General features: G+C 51.8%; 2 protein-coding genes across 2 annotated transcripts; one reads left to right on the top strand and one right to left on the bottom strand.

The window, feature by feature from the left end:
- RNASEH2A (ribonuclease H2 subunit A) lies at positions 1-5,426 on the top strand. Its single transcript, XM_004389746.3, has 8 exons — positions 1-199; positions 376-447; positions 579-705; positions 838-925; positions 3,760-3,897; positions 4,003-4,090; positions 5,038-5,161; positions 5,270-5,426. The coding sequence occupies exons 1-8, from the start codon at positions 73-75 to the stop codon at positions 5,400-5,402; spliced, it is 897 nt and encodes a 298-aa protein (XP_004389803.1). The 5' UTR covers positions 1-72; the 3' UTR covers positions 5,403-5,426.
- A 3,821-nt stretch (positions 5,427-9,247) lies between these two features.
- RTBDN (retbindin) lies at positions 9,248-11,944 on the bottom strand. Its single transcript, XM_004389745.1, has 5 exons — positions 11,776-11,944; positions 10,977-11,043; positions 10,791-10,874; positions 10,033-10,126; positions 9,248-9,478 (listed from the first exon to the last, which is right to left on the bottom strand). The coding sequence occupies exons 1-5, from the start codon at positions 11,942-11,944 to the stop codon at positions 9,248-9,250; spliced, it is 645 nt and encodes a 214-aa protein (XP_004389802.1).
- Between the last annotated feature and the right edge of the window lie 235 nt (positions 11,945-12,179).

The raw sequence follows: 12,179 nt of genomic DNA, 5'->3' as shown, positions 1-12,179 counted from the left end.
TCAAGTCCTGCGCTTGCAGCCCTGGTTCCTGCTGATGGTGGCGGCGGCCGAGGTGGCGGCGGAAGCGGCGGCATGGATCTCAGCGAGCTGGAAAGAGACAATACGGACCGCTGTCGCCTGAGCTCGCCTGTGCCCGCGGTGTGCCGCAAGGAGCCCTGCGTCCTGGGCGTGGATGAGGCGGGCCGTGGCCCTGTGCTGGGTGCGCCCCAAGGGCCAGGGGTGGTGGAGGGGCGTGATAATGGTGATGGCCATGGCATTGTGCCAGTGAGCGAAAAAAGCGGTGATGATAGAACCGGGATGGGGGCTTTCATGGGCTAGCTGCTTGGATTCGGGAGCCACCCCTACTTCCAGAAACCTGACACACCTCCTCCCCAGGCCCCATGGTCTACGCCATCTGTTATTGCCCCCTGTCCCGGCTGGCAGATCTGGAGGCCCTGAAAGTAGCAGGTAAGCCTGGGGTGTCGGGGGAGTATGTCTTGGGAGGTGGTTCCAGGGTATATGCAGGTTCAAGTGAGAACTGGAGGAGGAGGGCAGGAGCTGAGAGAACCAGGAACTTTCTCTCCCAACTCTCCTCCTAGACTCAAAGACTCTGTCGGAGAGCGAGCGGGACCGGCTCTTTGTGAAAATGGAAGAGGACAAGGACTTTGTGGGCTGGGCGCTGGACGTGCTGTCTCCAAACCTCATCTCTACCAGCATGCTTGGGCGGTGAGGGGTCCCCCCACCCCTGGAGTGGCCGGGATGGAGGTGCAGCCAGCTCTCTGGGGGAGGTAGAGAGCATGGGCAGGTTTGGCTCTGTGGCTGGAATAGGGTTAACGAGGCTTTGCTCCTGCACCTCAGGGTCAAATACAACCTGAACTCCCTGTCCCATGATACGGCTGCTGGGCTGGTGCAGTACGCCTTGGATCAGGGCGTGAAAGTCACCCAGGTGAGCCTAAGTGTTCTGGTACTTGGATTGCACCCATTTGATCACCTCTGGATAAAATAGGGGTGAAAAAGTACAGTGGGCAGGTTCAGCATCAGGCATGGCAAGTGCCTCACCAATGTTCGTTGCTGCTGTTGGTTTTCTACTCCTGTTTCTGCCTGAAATGTGTGTCCCACCAAGGACCAGTGTGGTGCCCCCAGTCCCCCCCTCCAATCTAATCTGTCTTCCTAAAGACTCAGCGTTCAGAACAAACCCCACATCTGTCTACCTGCCCACAGCCTCCATCCTAGCCCAGGACACCCTCACCTGGACTCCTGCCCCAGCCTCCTCCCTGGCCCCCCACCTCCACCCCTCTTCCCCTTTCTGTCTGACATTTAATTTGCTAATTACAGGGTTAAATCAGGAAAATTCACAGTTGAGTAGGAGAGAGATTAAATTACCACAGAGAAGCATAAGTCAGCATTGCATTGAGTGCACTGAGGCAAAGAACAGGCTGTTTTTTTTTTTTTGTTGTTGTTGGCTTGTTTATTGTTGTAGTTTAAGTGACAGTTTACATTTCAAGTTAGTCTCTCACAAAATTTATACATACATTGTTATGTGACCCTAATTGCTCTCCCTATACTGTGACAGCACACTCCTCCTTTCCACCCCTAATTCCCCATGTCCATTCAGCCAGCTCCTAACTCTCTGCCTTCTCATCTCACCTCTGAACAGAAGCCGCCCATTTAGTCTCATGCATCTACTTGAGCTAAGAAGCACACTCTTCACGAGTATCATCTTATGTCCCACAGTCCAGTCCAATCTTTGTCTGAAGAGTTGGCCTCCGGAATTGTTTTAGTTCAGAACAGGCTGTTTTGAGATAATAACAAGGGGGAATACTTGAGGTAGGGAAGGTAACGGGAGGCCTCCCTTAGGAGACAGCTGAGGCCCACCCACAGCAGGAGGAGCTGGCAAGGCAGCCCTGGAGCAGACAGACGTAGGCTCTGCCCTCGGGTTCAGGGCCTGGTCAGAGGAGATGGACGATCAGCTGGTAAACTAAAGAATAAAGGTGACTTCTGAGAATGGCAACTGCCACAAAGACACCACTTGCCCCTGTTACCTTCCTGATCTTATTTCTCAGCATTCTGCTCCAGCCATGTGGCCTCCTACTGTTCTCCAGCATATTTGATGTGGTCCCACCTCAGGGCCTTTGCACTGGTGGTTTCCTCTGCTTAAAGCAGTCTTTCCCAGACCTCTGCACATCTCATTTGCTCACCTCCTTCAGATGTTTATTGAAATGTCACTACCTTAGAGAGGCCTTCCTTGAACCTCCCTTGCTGCCATTTGAAGTTATAACCCCTTCCAACTCTCCCCTAGGCTTTATTATTTATCCTGTTTCTTGTCTGTGACCCTCACCAGGTGTCTGCTCCTCAAGGGAGGGATTTTTATCTGCCATGTCCCTGGCACCTAGAATAGCACCTGGCACACAGTGTGTGCCCAATAAATGTAGAAGGGATGGATGGATACAGATGACAGGGTGATCAGGGGAAGCCTCTCTGGGAGGTGACGTTTGATCCAAGACCCCTGATATGAATTGATAAGAAAGATCCAGTGTGGGGATGAGCTGGAAGAACAGTATTCTGGTACTACACAACGATAAAGAACAACAATGAAGCCATGAAACACCTTATGACGTGGAGGAATTTGGGGGCATTATGCTGAGTGAATTTAGTCAGTCTCAGAAGGACAAATATTGTATAAGACCACTATTATAAGAACTCAAGAAAAGGTTTAAACAGAGGAAAACATTCTTTGATGGTTACAAGGGTGGGAAGGGAGAGTGAGGGTTATTCACTAAATAGTAGACAAGTATTATCTTAGGTGAAGGGAAGGACAGCACACACTACAGGGGAAGTCAGCACAACGAGACTAAACCAAACCTAAGAAGTTTCCTGAATACAAACACTTTGAGGGACAGAGTAGCAGGGGTAGAGGTCTACGGACCATGCTTTCAGGGAACATCTAGGCCAATTGGCATAACAAAGCTTATTAAGAAAGTGTTGTGCATCCTACTTTGGTGAGTGGCATCTGGGGTCTTAAAAGCTTGCAAGCAGCCATCTAAGATGCATCAATTGGTCCCAGCCACCTGGAGTAAAGGAGAATGAACACCAAAGACACAAGGAAAGTAGTAGCCCAGGAGACAGAAAGGGCCACATAAACCAGAGACTTCATCAGCCTGAGACCAGAAGAACTAGGTGGTGCCCGGCTACCACCAATGACCGCCCTGACAGGGAACACAACAGAGAATCCCTGATGGAGCAGGAGAAAGGTGGGGTGCAGAACTCAAATTCTAGTAAGAAGACCAGACTTAGTGGTCTGAATGAGACTGGAAGAACCCTGGAAAGCATGGCCCCTGGATTCTCTGTCAGCCCAATAATAAAACAATTTCCGAGGCCAACTCTTCAGACAGGGATTAGACTGGACTGTGGGATGTAAAGTGATACTTGTGAGGAGTGTGCCTCCTAGCTCAAGTAGATGCAAGAGACTAAATGGGCAGCTTCTATCCAGAGGTAAGATGGGAAGGCAGAGAGGGTTAGGAGCCGGTTGAATGGACATGGGGAATCCGAGGTGGAAAGGAGGAGTGTGCTGTCACAGTATGGGGAGAGCAATTAGGATCACATGACAATGTATGTATAAATTTTTGTATGAGAGACTAACTTGAAATATAAACTTGAACTACAACAATAAACAACAAAGGTATTCTGGGCAGCAGGAACAGAAATGCAAAGGCTGTGAGGCTGGATAATTTGCACAGTTTTTCGGGGTGTTGACTGAATACACACCTGTCACTGTGACAGGTATTTGTGGACACTGTGGGGCTACCAGAGAAGTACCAGGAGCGGCTGCAGCAGTGCTTTCCTGGGATTGAGGTGACGGTGAAGGCCAAGGCGGATGCCTTGTACCCCGTAGTCAGCGCTGCCAGCATCTGTGCCAAGGTCAGTCCCCACTGGGCTTGGGCTGGCTCCCAGCACCCCCTTGGGCAGAGAGTGGTGCTGGTTGTTGTGGGGGAGGGAAATTCCAAGTGCCTGTCCTGTCCACAGGTGGCCCGAGATCAGGCAGTGAAGAACTGGCAGTTTGTGGAGAAACTGCAGGACGTGGATGCTGATTATGGTTCGGGCTACCCTAATGGTGAGCAGACAGTGGTGCAGCCTGCCTCTGGAGTTGCCCCAGGACAGCACCAGCAGCACTAATGCTAAATTGGCCAGGGCTAAGTGTGCTTCTAAGGTTTTCTGAACTATTCTGGTAATCCCACTTCACAGCAGAAGAGGCTGAGGCCCAGAGATGGACACCACTTGCCCACAGCCACGCAGCCAGTGTGCAGCAGAGCTGGCCCTCCTCCCACTTTGCTGTCTCTTTGGAGCCCCAGTGAAGGGCTGAGACCCAAAGTGGGCGCCTGTTCACCCATTAAGGGAAGGGAATATTGGCTCTTGTTTAACGGCTGTTGCTTGAATCCTGGCTCCACCATTTTCTTCCAACTCTGAGGCTCAGTCTTCTCATCCATGAAGTGAGGATGATCATGCCCCCCACACACAAGAGCAGATAAGAAGATTCAGTGTCTGGGTTCAGGGAATCTTCCCATCCTTCTCTGAGGCCCAGAAAGGGGCTGGCGGTGGAATGCGGCACCACAGCCAGTCTGTGATTGGAACTTGGGTGAGAGGCTAAAGTGAGGAAATCACCTAGTTTGGGCATCCGTTCTGCACTTTTGAGCACCTGGTGCATACCATGCAAGGCTGAGCCCTGGGGGTGGAGCAATGAGCAAGACAAACAAGGACCTCCGTACCCCCACTAAGCTCATTATTAGTTGCAGAGCTAGGTCAACAAATATTGATTTAATTACTGTTGTCCTTGGGAGGTCAGGGAGATCTCTTAGAGGCAGTCTCCCTAAATTGCCATTTAAGCAACTGTTGGCAGGTGGTGAGTGGAGGGTCCTGTGCAAAGGCAGAAAGATACTCAGTGGAAGGTGACTCAGGTGTGCAGAAGGAGCCTAAAATGAGGTGGTGGAACCTCAGATGCCAGGCTGAGGAGCTTGGACATTATGGTGCAGCTCAGGGACCATTGCCCACCCCATCCACCAGATCCCAAGACAAAAGCGTGGTTGAGGAAGCACGTGGAGCCCGTGTTCGGCTTTCCCCAGTTTGTCCGGTTCAGCTGGCGCACAGCCCAGAGCATCCTGGAGAAGGAGGCAGAGGGTGTTACGTGGTGAGTGCCCTGGTGGTGCTGTGGAATGGAGGGAGGAGAGAGCTCAGCCCTGATGGGGAGGGCTGGCTTCCCCTGAAAGGGGTCAGTATTGTCACCTCTCTCCCACAGGGAGGACTCCTCGGCAGAGGATCAGGAGGGACTTGGGAAGATCACTTCCTACTTCCTCAGTGAAGGCCCTCGTCCCCGTCTTCCCCACCGATACTTCCAGGAGCGCGGCCTGGAGTCAGCCACCACCCTCTAAGAGCCAGGTGGTCCCCCCTTTACCTACCCCCTCCCTCTTCAGCTTGTGATTAAAACAGCTAAAGAAAGCCAAGAGTAGGGTTTGTACTTTGGCATGGAGGGGGGTGGTGTGCATGCTCTGTGGCTGGACCCAGATACTACCTTTGGGAAGCTGAACAGGGTAGGCGTTGCTTGATTGATTTTATTTTACTTTTAAAATATGCAACATATTTGTATGCTTCAAAATGAGAAAGGAGCACATTGAGAAGCTTCGCAGCCACTCTGCCCCTGGCTCACTGTGGGCTTGCTGGTGGCTGTGGGTCCTGCAGAGATAGTGTAGCATGTTACAAACATGTCCAGATGCACTCTCTTCCTGAAGTTTGTTTTTTTTACACAAATGGAAGTAAACTATGCCCCAAATTGTGCATATTACTCTTTTTGCCAAATATAACTTGGCAATAATTCCAAATGGTTGTTCAAAGACCTTGCTCATCCCTGTTAGACCACAGAGTCCTCTGTTAGAAGTGCAAAGTCCGGGGCCCACACTAGACTTGCTGAAGATCCATTCCCAGGGTCTCGTTTAAAATGAGGTTGTCAACAACCCTGCCTCGTGAGGATTTTCAAAGGGTCACAAACCCACAGCTCTGTGGGTATGCCTCTGAATCCCGCTGGAATTCATTCCCTCCTGCTTGCTCTCTGCACCCTGCCTAGCACCCTCATTGGTGCCACTCATCTCCAGTCACTCCTTTCCCCACCCTGTCTCCAAGTGGCAGGCAAGAGTGTCAGCCTGATGGGCCCTCCCATGCTTAAGCCTTCCATGGTCCTCACCCCTTATCGGGTTCAAGTGCCTTTGCTTGGCATTCAAGGCCTTCCGTGATCTGACCTCACTTCCCATGCTCTGCTCCAGGCATGCTGACCAGCTCAGAGTCCCTTGTTAGATGCCGTTGAATCGGTTCCGACTCATAGCTACCCTATGTACAACAGAATGAAACACTGCCCGGTCCTGTGCCATCCTCATGATGGTTGCTATGCTTGAGCCCGTTGTTGCAGCCACTGTGTCAATCCATCTCGTTGAGGGTCTTCCTCTTTTTCAATGATCCTCTAATCTATCAAGCATGATATCCTTCTCCAGGGACTGATCCCTCCTGATAACATGTCCAAAGTATATGAGACAAAGTTTCACCATCCTTGCTTTTAAGGAGCATTCTGGCTGTACTTCCAAGACAGATTTGTTCATTCTTTTGGCAGTGCATGGTATATTCAATATTCGCCAACACCATAATTCAAATGCATCAATTCTTCAGTCTTCCTTATTCATTGTCCAGCTTTTGCATGCCTATGAGGCGATTAAAAAAACACCAGGGCTTGGGTCAGGCGCACCTTAGTCCTCAAAGGGACATCTTTGCTTTCTAGCCTCCAGGCCTTTGCAGGCAGACTGCTCACAATGCCCTTCCCCACAACTTGACCTGCCTAGAAATCCTTCCTTATTCTCTTGTTACAATAACACAGTAACAACACCAAAAATAAGTGATGGCTACATTTATGTGTTAATTATGTGACAGGCAAAGTCTAAGCATTTTCTAAGCATTTTATTTGCCATTCTTCCCATTAGGTGAGTCTGTGTCCCTTTCCCTTGAATATGAGCTGGCATTAGTGGCTCACTTTCGTGAATAGAGAACAACAGAAGTGACATTGTGTGACTTCAAGGCTAGGCCATCACAAGTGAGCCAATTTCCATCTGGGAAGTGTTCCTTGGGGCACCTATCCTAGGTACTCAGCTGCCATGCTGTGAGGAAGCCCAGGCCACGTGGAGAGACGAGTAGCTATCCTGGCCAGCAGCCCTAGCTGAGGTTTAAGGCAACAGCCAGCATTAACTGCCAGATAGGGGAGTGAGGAAGTCTTTGAGATGACACCAGCCCCAGCCACTGTCTGCAATTGCATGAGAGAACTCAAGCAAGAACCACTGAAGTGAGCCCAGTGAACCCTCAGAACCATGAAAGATAACGATAGTTGTTTTGTATCACTGAGTTTAGAGATGTTACACAGCAATGATAACCGGAACAACTTGCACTGGCTAATTTAATCCTCCCAACAACCTTGTGAGAAGAACAATTGTTATCTACTTTTTACAGATGAGGAAACTGAGGCTCAGAAAGGCTGAACAACATGCCCAAAGTTACAGCATGAGTAAATGGTAGAACTGAACCCAGGTAAATGTACAGTACTTAGAGCCGGGATAGTAGCCACCATTTTCTGTAGTCCACGTAGCTTGATCCCCTGGCCAGTACCCCTCCCACTTCTAGTTCTAGCACCTGGTCTTTGGGGGACCACCCTTCTCCATTCTCAGTCCATGTGGTTCAGATGGACCTGGGCCTACCATGGGCCTTTAGGTATGAGCCCATAACCCAGATCTGGCCAATCAGAGCACAGCATCCTTCTGGTGATAGTGATTGGTTCAGTAATGAGCTCATGACCCAACTGGAGCAATGCTAGCTTTACAAAGAACTAGGCACGCTTTCTACCACCCGTCAGTCAGTTTGTTGTACTGTGGTGGCTTGTGTGTTGCTACAATGCTGGAAGCTATGCCACTGGTATTCAAACACCAACAGGGTCACCCATGGTGGACTGGTTTCAGCGGAGCTTCCAGATTAAAACAAACTAGGAAGAAAGGCTTGGTCACCTACTTCTGAAAATTAGCCATTGAAAAGCCTGTGGATCACAACAGAATATTGTCCAACATAGTACTGGAAGATGAGCCCCCTAGGTTGGAAGGCACTCAAAATACACAATGGCTGCAAAAATAGACTTGAGCATACCAACGACTGTGAAGATGGTGCAGGACTGGGTAATGTTTCTGTTGTACACAGGGTCGCCATGGGTTGAGCCGACTGGATGGCAACAACAGGCACACTTTAGCCGCTGGAAACATGGAGTTGCTAGTCCATTTTTGCTGTTAGGAGATCCTGTCCCCGAGTATAACCAAGAGAAAGAAAGAACATCCTAACATTTAAGTGCCTAGATACAGCCGTTCCTGAAGCCATACTTAGGGTTTTTTTTTTTTTTTTAGTCACTGTTTTGGATCAGGGCACTTTGAGATGAGTTTGTCTCTTGAAGCTAAAAGAGGACTGTCTGCTAGGCTTCCAGCAGGCCCTTCTCTGCTTATACTATTTCATCTTCCCTAAGGGCAGGGAATGGGGACATTGCCCCTGTCTTACAGGTGAGGAAACTGAGTCTCCCCAAGGGCCTATGGCTAAGGAGGAACATTAGGAGTAGTGTTTGAAACCCAAATTCTGAATCTGAGTCCAGTACTTTGCCTTAGGTCAGGGACTGGGATATGGGGCAGGGGAGGAAAGGGGCGTTAGGCCAGACATCACCAGACCTCCCTAATCACAGGGGATAGCCATGAAAGATGTTCTGAGGTCAGGGATCTTCACAGTGGGCCCTCTTTTGATACCCGCCGCCATTTGTGACACCTGGTTATTCCCAGTTATGACAAATGCTTAGGGTGTAGGACAACCATCATTTACACTTGAGTGCGAATCAGTTCTAACCCTAGAACCTGAGAATTAGGAATGAAGCATCTGTTAATTTCTGGCAGCCCTCCTTCCCACCTATTTCTCCAAGAAGCAGCCACATCAGGTGCTCTGGCTAGCGACTTTATTCAGGAGGGAGAGGGGAAAATGAGCGAGAGTTGGGTTGTTTCTTGGGTAACCAGGAACGGGGGGAGTCTCTGGGCCTAAAGGAGGAAGGACAGGACTGGGGAATCTGGAAGGCAGGGAGGGAGAGGGGTGAGGCTCTGGGTGTCTTGAGGGGGCTGGATGGGGGCGGGGGGAAGAGACGCATGTCCCACCCAAGACCAGGCGCCCCCTAGGGGCCGCTGCCGCTTCCACTGCCGCTCCCACTGCTTGGAGCGTCCAGGATCAGCGAGATGCGAGGGCGCCAGGGGCGCGGGGAGGTGGCTTCCCGGGCCCGCCGCCTGGGCTTGGGACGCGGCAGCACCGAGACAGAGAAGTTGAGGCAGTGACGGGACCCAGGAGCTGCCAACGGCAGGGTGTGACCCAGAACAGAGCGGCAAAGGTCTGCGCCGTCCGCGAAGGTCTGGGAGAAAGGGTGGAGTTAGAGCCTGAGTGGTTGGAGTTCAGGTATCCTGGGGGCGGAGGCTTCCAGAGCGCAGGCTCGAGGCGTGGCCAGGAATTTGGCCTTGGAAAGTCCGGTACTTCCACTGGGGGAAGGGGCCAAGGCGGGGATGGGACCTTGGGGCGAGCAACTCAGTCTTCGGGAGGCTGTGGGCGGGACTAGGGTGGGGCTGGGAGTTGGGAAAGGTGAGTTGTTCTTGATAGGTACCAGGGGGTGTAGGGGAGAGGTCGAGATCAGGAGTGGGGTCTTGGGAGGGTTCTGGCCTCTGTGTCCTCCTGGGGACACTATGAACTAGATCCAGGCAGAGTTGGTTCTTTGGAGAGGACAAATCCAGACTCACTGGGCCCTGGGCAGGGTATGGGCGCCTCCTGCTATGGCGATTGGGTTTTGGGAGGGGGTAGAGTGGGGAAAGAGCCTTGGGAGCGCCAATCTGGATTCTGAGACTGCAGCAGGTTAGGGCAGGACCTGGCCAGGGGAGTCTCAGTCTCCTCCTCGGGCCTCTGTCCCATGCTCACCTGCGCATAGGTACGGCAGCCGGGCTCACAGCTCCTCTCTGGGAGTGAGAGCCAAGTCGGGCCGCAGGTGATATCAGCTTCACAGGTGGTGAACCTGGGGATCGTGTTTGGAGAGAGGAAAGTGAGAAGGAGCTCCTCAGCCACGTTCTAGTAGAAGTCCTGCTCCCAAGGCCTCGCCCCATGTATGCCCTTCCCTGAGAACCACTCGCCTACAAGCCTATATCCCTTCAGATTTCATCTCACCCCCTATACTATCAACTCTTTCCACCCATGCCCAGGGCCTTGTCACAACTGGCCCCACACCTGAAGATCTAACACCATTCTTTCCAGGTCAGTCCCTTATACTCCCCATCCTTTTAGCTTCTGGAAACCCTGGTGGTGTAGTGGTTAAGAGCTATAGCTGCTAACCAAAAGGTCGGCAGTTCAAATCTACCAGGTGCTTCTTGGAAACCCTGTGAAGCAGTTCTACTCTTTAGGGTCACTATTTGTCGGAATCGACCCGATGGCAATGGGTTTGGCTTTGGTTTTGGTTTTAGCTTCTCTTTTCAATTAAGAGGCCCCGCCGCTTAAGAAACCAAGCCCATAAAGGCCATGCCTCCATACAGCTCTTAAGCTGGGGGCTCCATGGCCCCGCCCCTGTTTTAAACCTAAAACCTTGGCCTTGTTCTAGTAAGGCCACACACCTTCCAACACAGGGTCGAGCTAACAACAGACCCTGCCCTTTGGCCCACCCCAACCACAGGCCCCACCCTTCCTACCAGCCCTCGCAGAGCTCCGCGCAGAGCGGCAGGAGGAAGTGACTCCGGAGGGCATCCTGGAGGTGTTCCAGGAAGGATTTGCACCTGAGCATTGTGAGAGACAGGCCCAGATGGGTCAGGGACCGAAAGGGCTTCTGGCCCCTGACAGGGGTAACTCGAGGAAATGCAAGAGGGTGCTGTACTTACCTGGGGCTCAGCGCCCCACAGCGCTCTGGGACGGTTCCAGGGCCAGACGCCTCTGGTGTATCTATCTCTGAGGGACAACAGGGTCCTGGTGAAAGAGAGACCCGTGAGCCAAGGTCTTGGGTCCTGAGGTAGGGGTGGAGAAACATGGCCTGGGAGGGTCCCCTGAACAGGGGAAACCCCCGTCTACATCAGTTCTCCCAAACATAAAACTTAAGTGAAGACATTTTTTTGGTATGCAAATGCAGCTTCAAGTAATTACAATCACTTACAGCTATCAACTTATTTATCATCATGCCTGGTAGTGGTTGTTGTAGTTAGGTGCCAGGATGAGTCGGTTCCAACTCATAGAGGCCCTATAGGACAGGGTAGAACTGCCCCATAGGGTTTCCAGGGAGCAGCTAGTGGATTTGAACTGCCAACCTTTTGATTAGTAGCCGAGCTCTTAACCACTATGCCACCAGGGCCCCCTGGTAGTGGTATAAGTGTGCATATGTTTAATCTTCACAACGTCTTATGAGATAGGTCTGTTATTTCTCCTCTTTTTTAATGGGCTATGAGAGACCCAGAGAGGTTAAGTGACTTTCCCAGGGTCACACAGCTAGGAAGTGGCAGAGATTAGATTTCAAACTAGACAGTCGGGCTCCAGAGTCTGTGCTCTTAACCACCACTCTTCAGCACAAGCCCCCACCACCCACCATAGTGGCCACTCTAAGCCCCTTTCATAAGGAAATTCTGGAATTGCCATGGTGGGGTGGGGGTTCCTGGATGTTGGGGGTTAGGCAGGGTCTGAGGCACTCACCTGCCAGGTGCAGCTGGCCTGTGCCCAGATTGGCTGCCAGCCTGTGATGTCCCCAAGGCCTAGCTCGGATCGGAGGACTCCCTCCACAGGCCCCAAGCAGGGTGCATGCCAGGGTCAATCGAAGGGGCCAGGCCATGCCGCTGGGTCGAGTGTGGCCCCTGCAGACCATGTCCACCTGAGATAAGAGCCAGCTGGGGTGGGGGGTATTAGGCTGTCTCTTTCTGGGAGCTCAGGGTGGCACCCTCCCGATGTACAGCCAGGAGACAGTGCCAGGCAGAGTAGAGGTTGCAAAGCTCATTAGGAGGCTTCACAATGGCAGGGGCCCTTCAAATCCCAGGGGGCACCAGGGTCTGCCTCTGACCCAAGAGCCCCTCCCCCATAAGATCCATCTGTTCAGACCCAGG

Source organism: Trichechus manatus, unplaced genomic scaffold (assembly GCF_000243295.1).
Source record: "Trichechus manatus latirostris isolate Lorelei unplaced genomic scaffold, TriManLat1.0 scaffold00258, whole genome shotgun sequence".
Lineage (NCBI taxonomy): Eukaryota > Metazoa > Chordata > Mammalia > Sirenia > Trichechidae > Trichechus > Trichechus manatus.
The sequence above is the reverse complement of the archived record's forward strand: the minus strand, read 5'-3'. Positions and strand labels throughout refer to the sequence as shown.

Excerpts from the sequence above, each read along its gene's own strand:
- RNASEH2A (XM_004389746.3), top strand. The coding sequence starts at position 73 with ATGGATCTCAGCGAGCTGGAAAGAGACAATACGGACCGCTGTCGCCTG. Across the intron at positions 926-3,759 it reads AGGGCGTGAAAGTCACCCAG|GTATTTGTGGACACTGTGGG; the intron begins GTGAGCCTAAGT and ends TCACTGTGACAG. Across the intron at positions 4,091-5,037 it reads TGGTTCGGGCTACCCTAATG|ATCCCAAGACAAAAGCGTGG; the intron begins GTGAGCAGACAG and ends CCCATCCACCAG.
- RTBDN (XM_004389745.1), bottom strand. The coding sequence starts at position 11,944 with ATGGTCTGCAGGGGCCACACTCGACCCAGCGGCATGGCCTGGCCCCTT. Across the intron at positions 10,127-10,790 it reads GCGGAGCTCTGCGAGGGCTG|GTTCACCACCTGTGAAGCTG; the intron begins GTAGGAAGGGTG and ends CACGATCCCCAG. Across the intron at positions 9,479-10,032 it reads GCTGCCGTACCTATGCGCAG|ACCTTCGCGGACGGCGCAGA; the intron begins GTGAGCATGGGA and ends CCTTTCTCCCAG.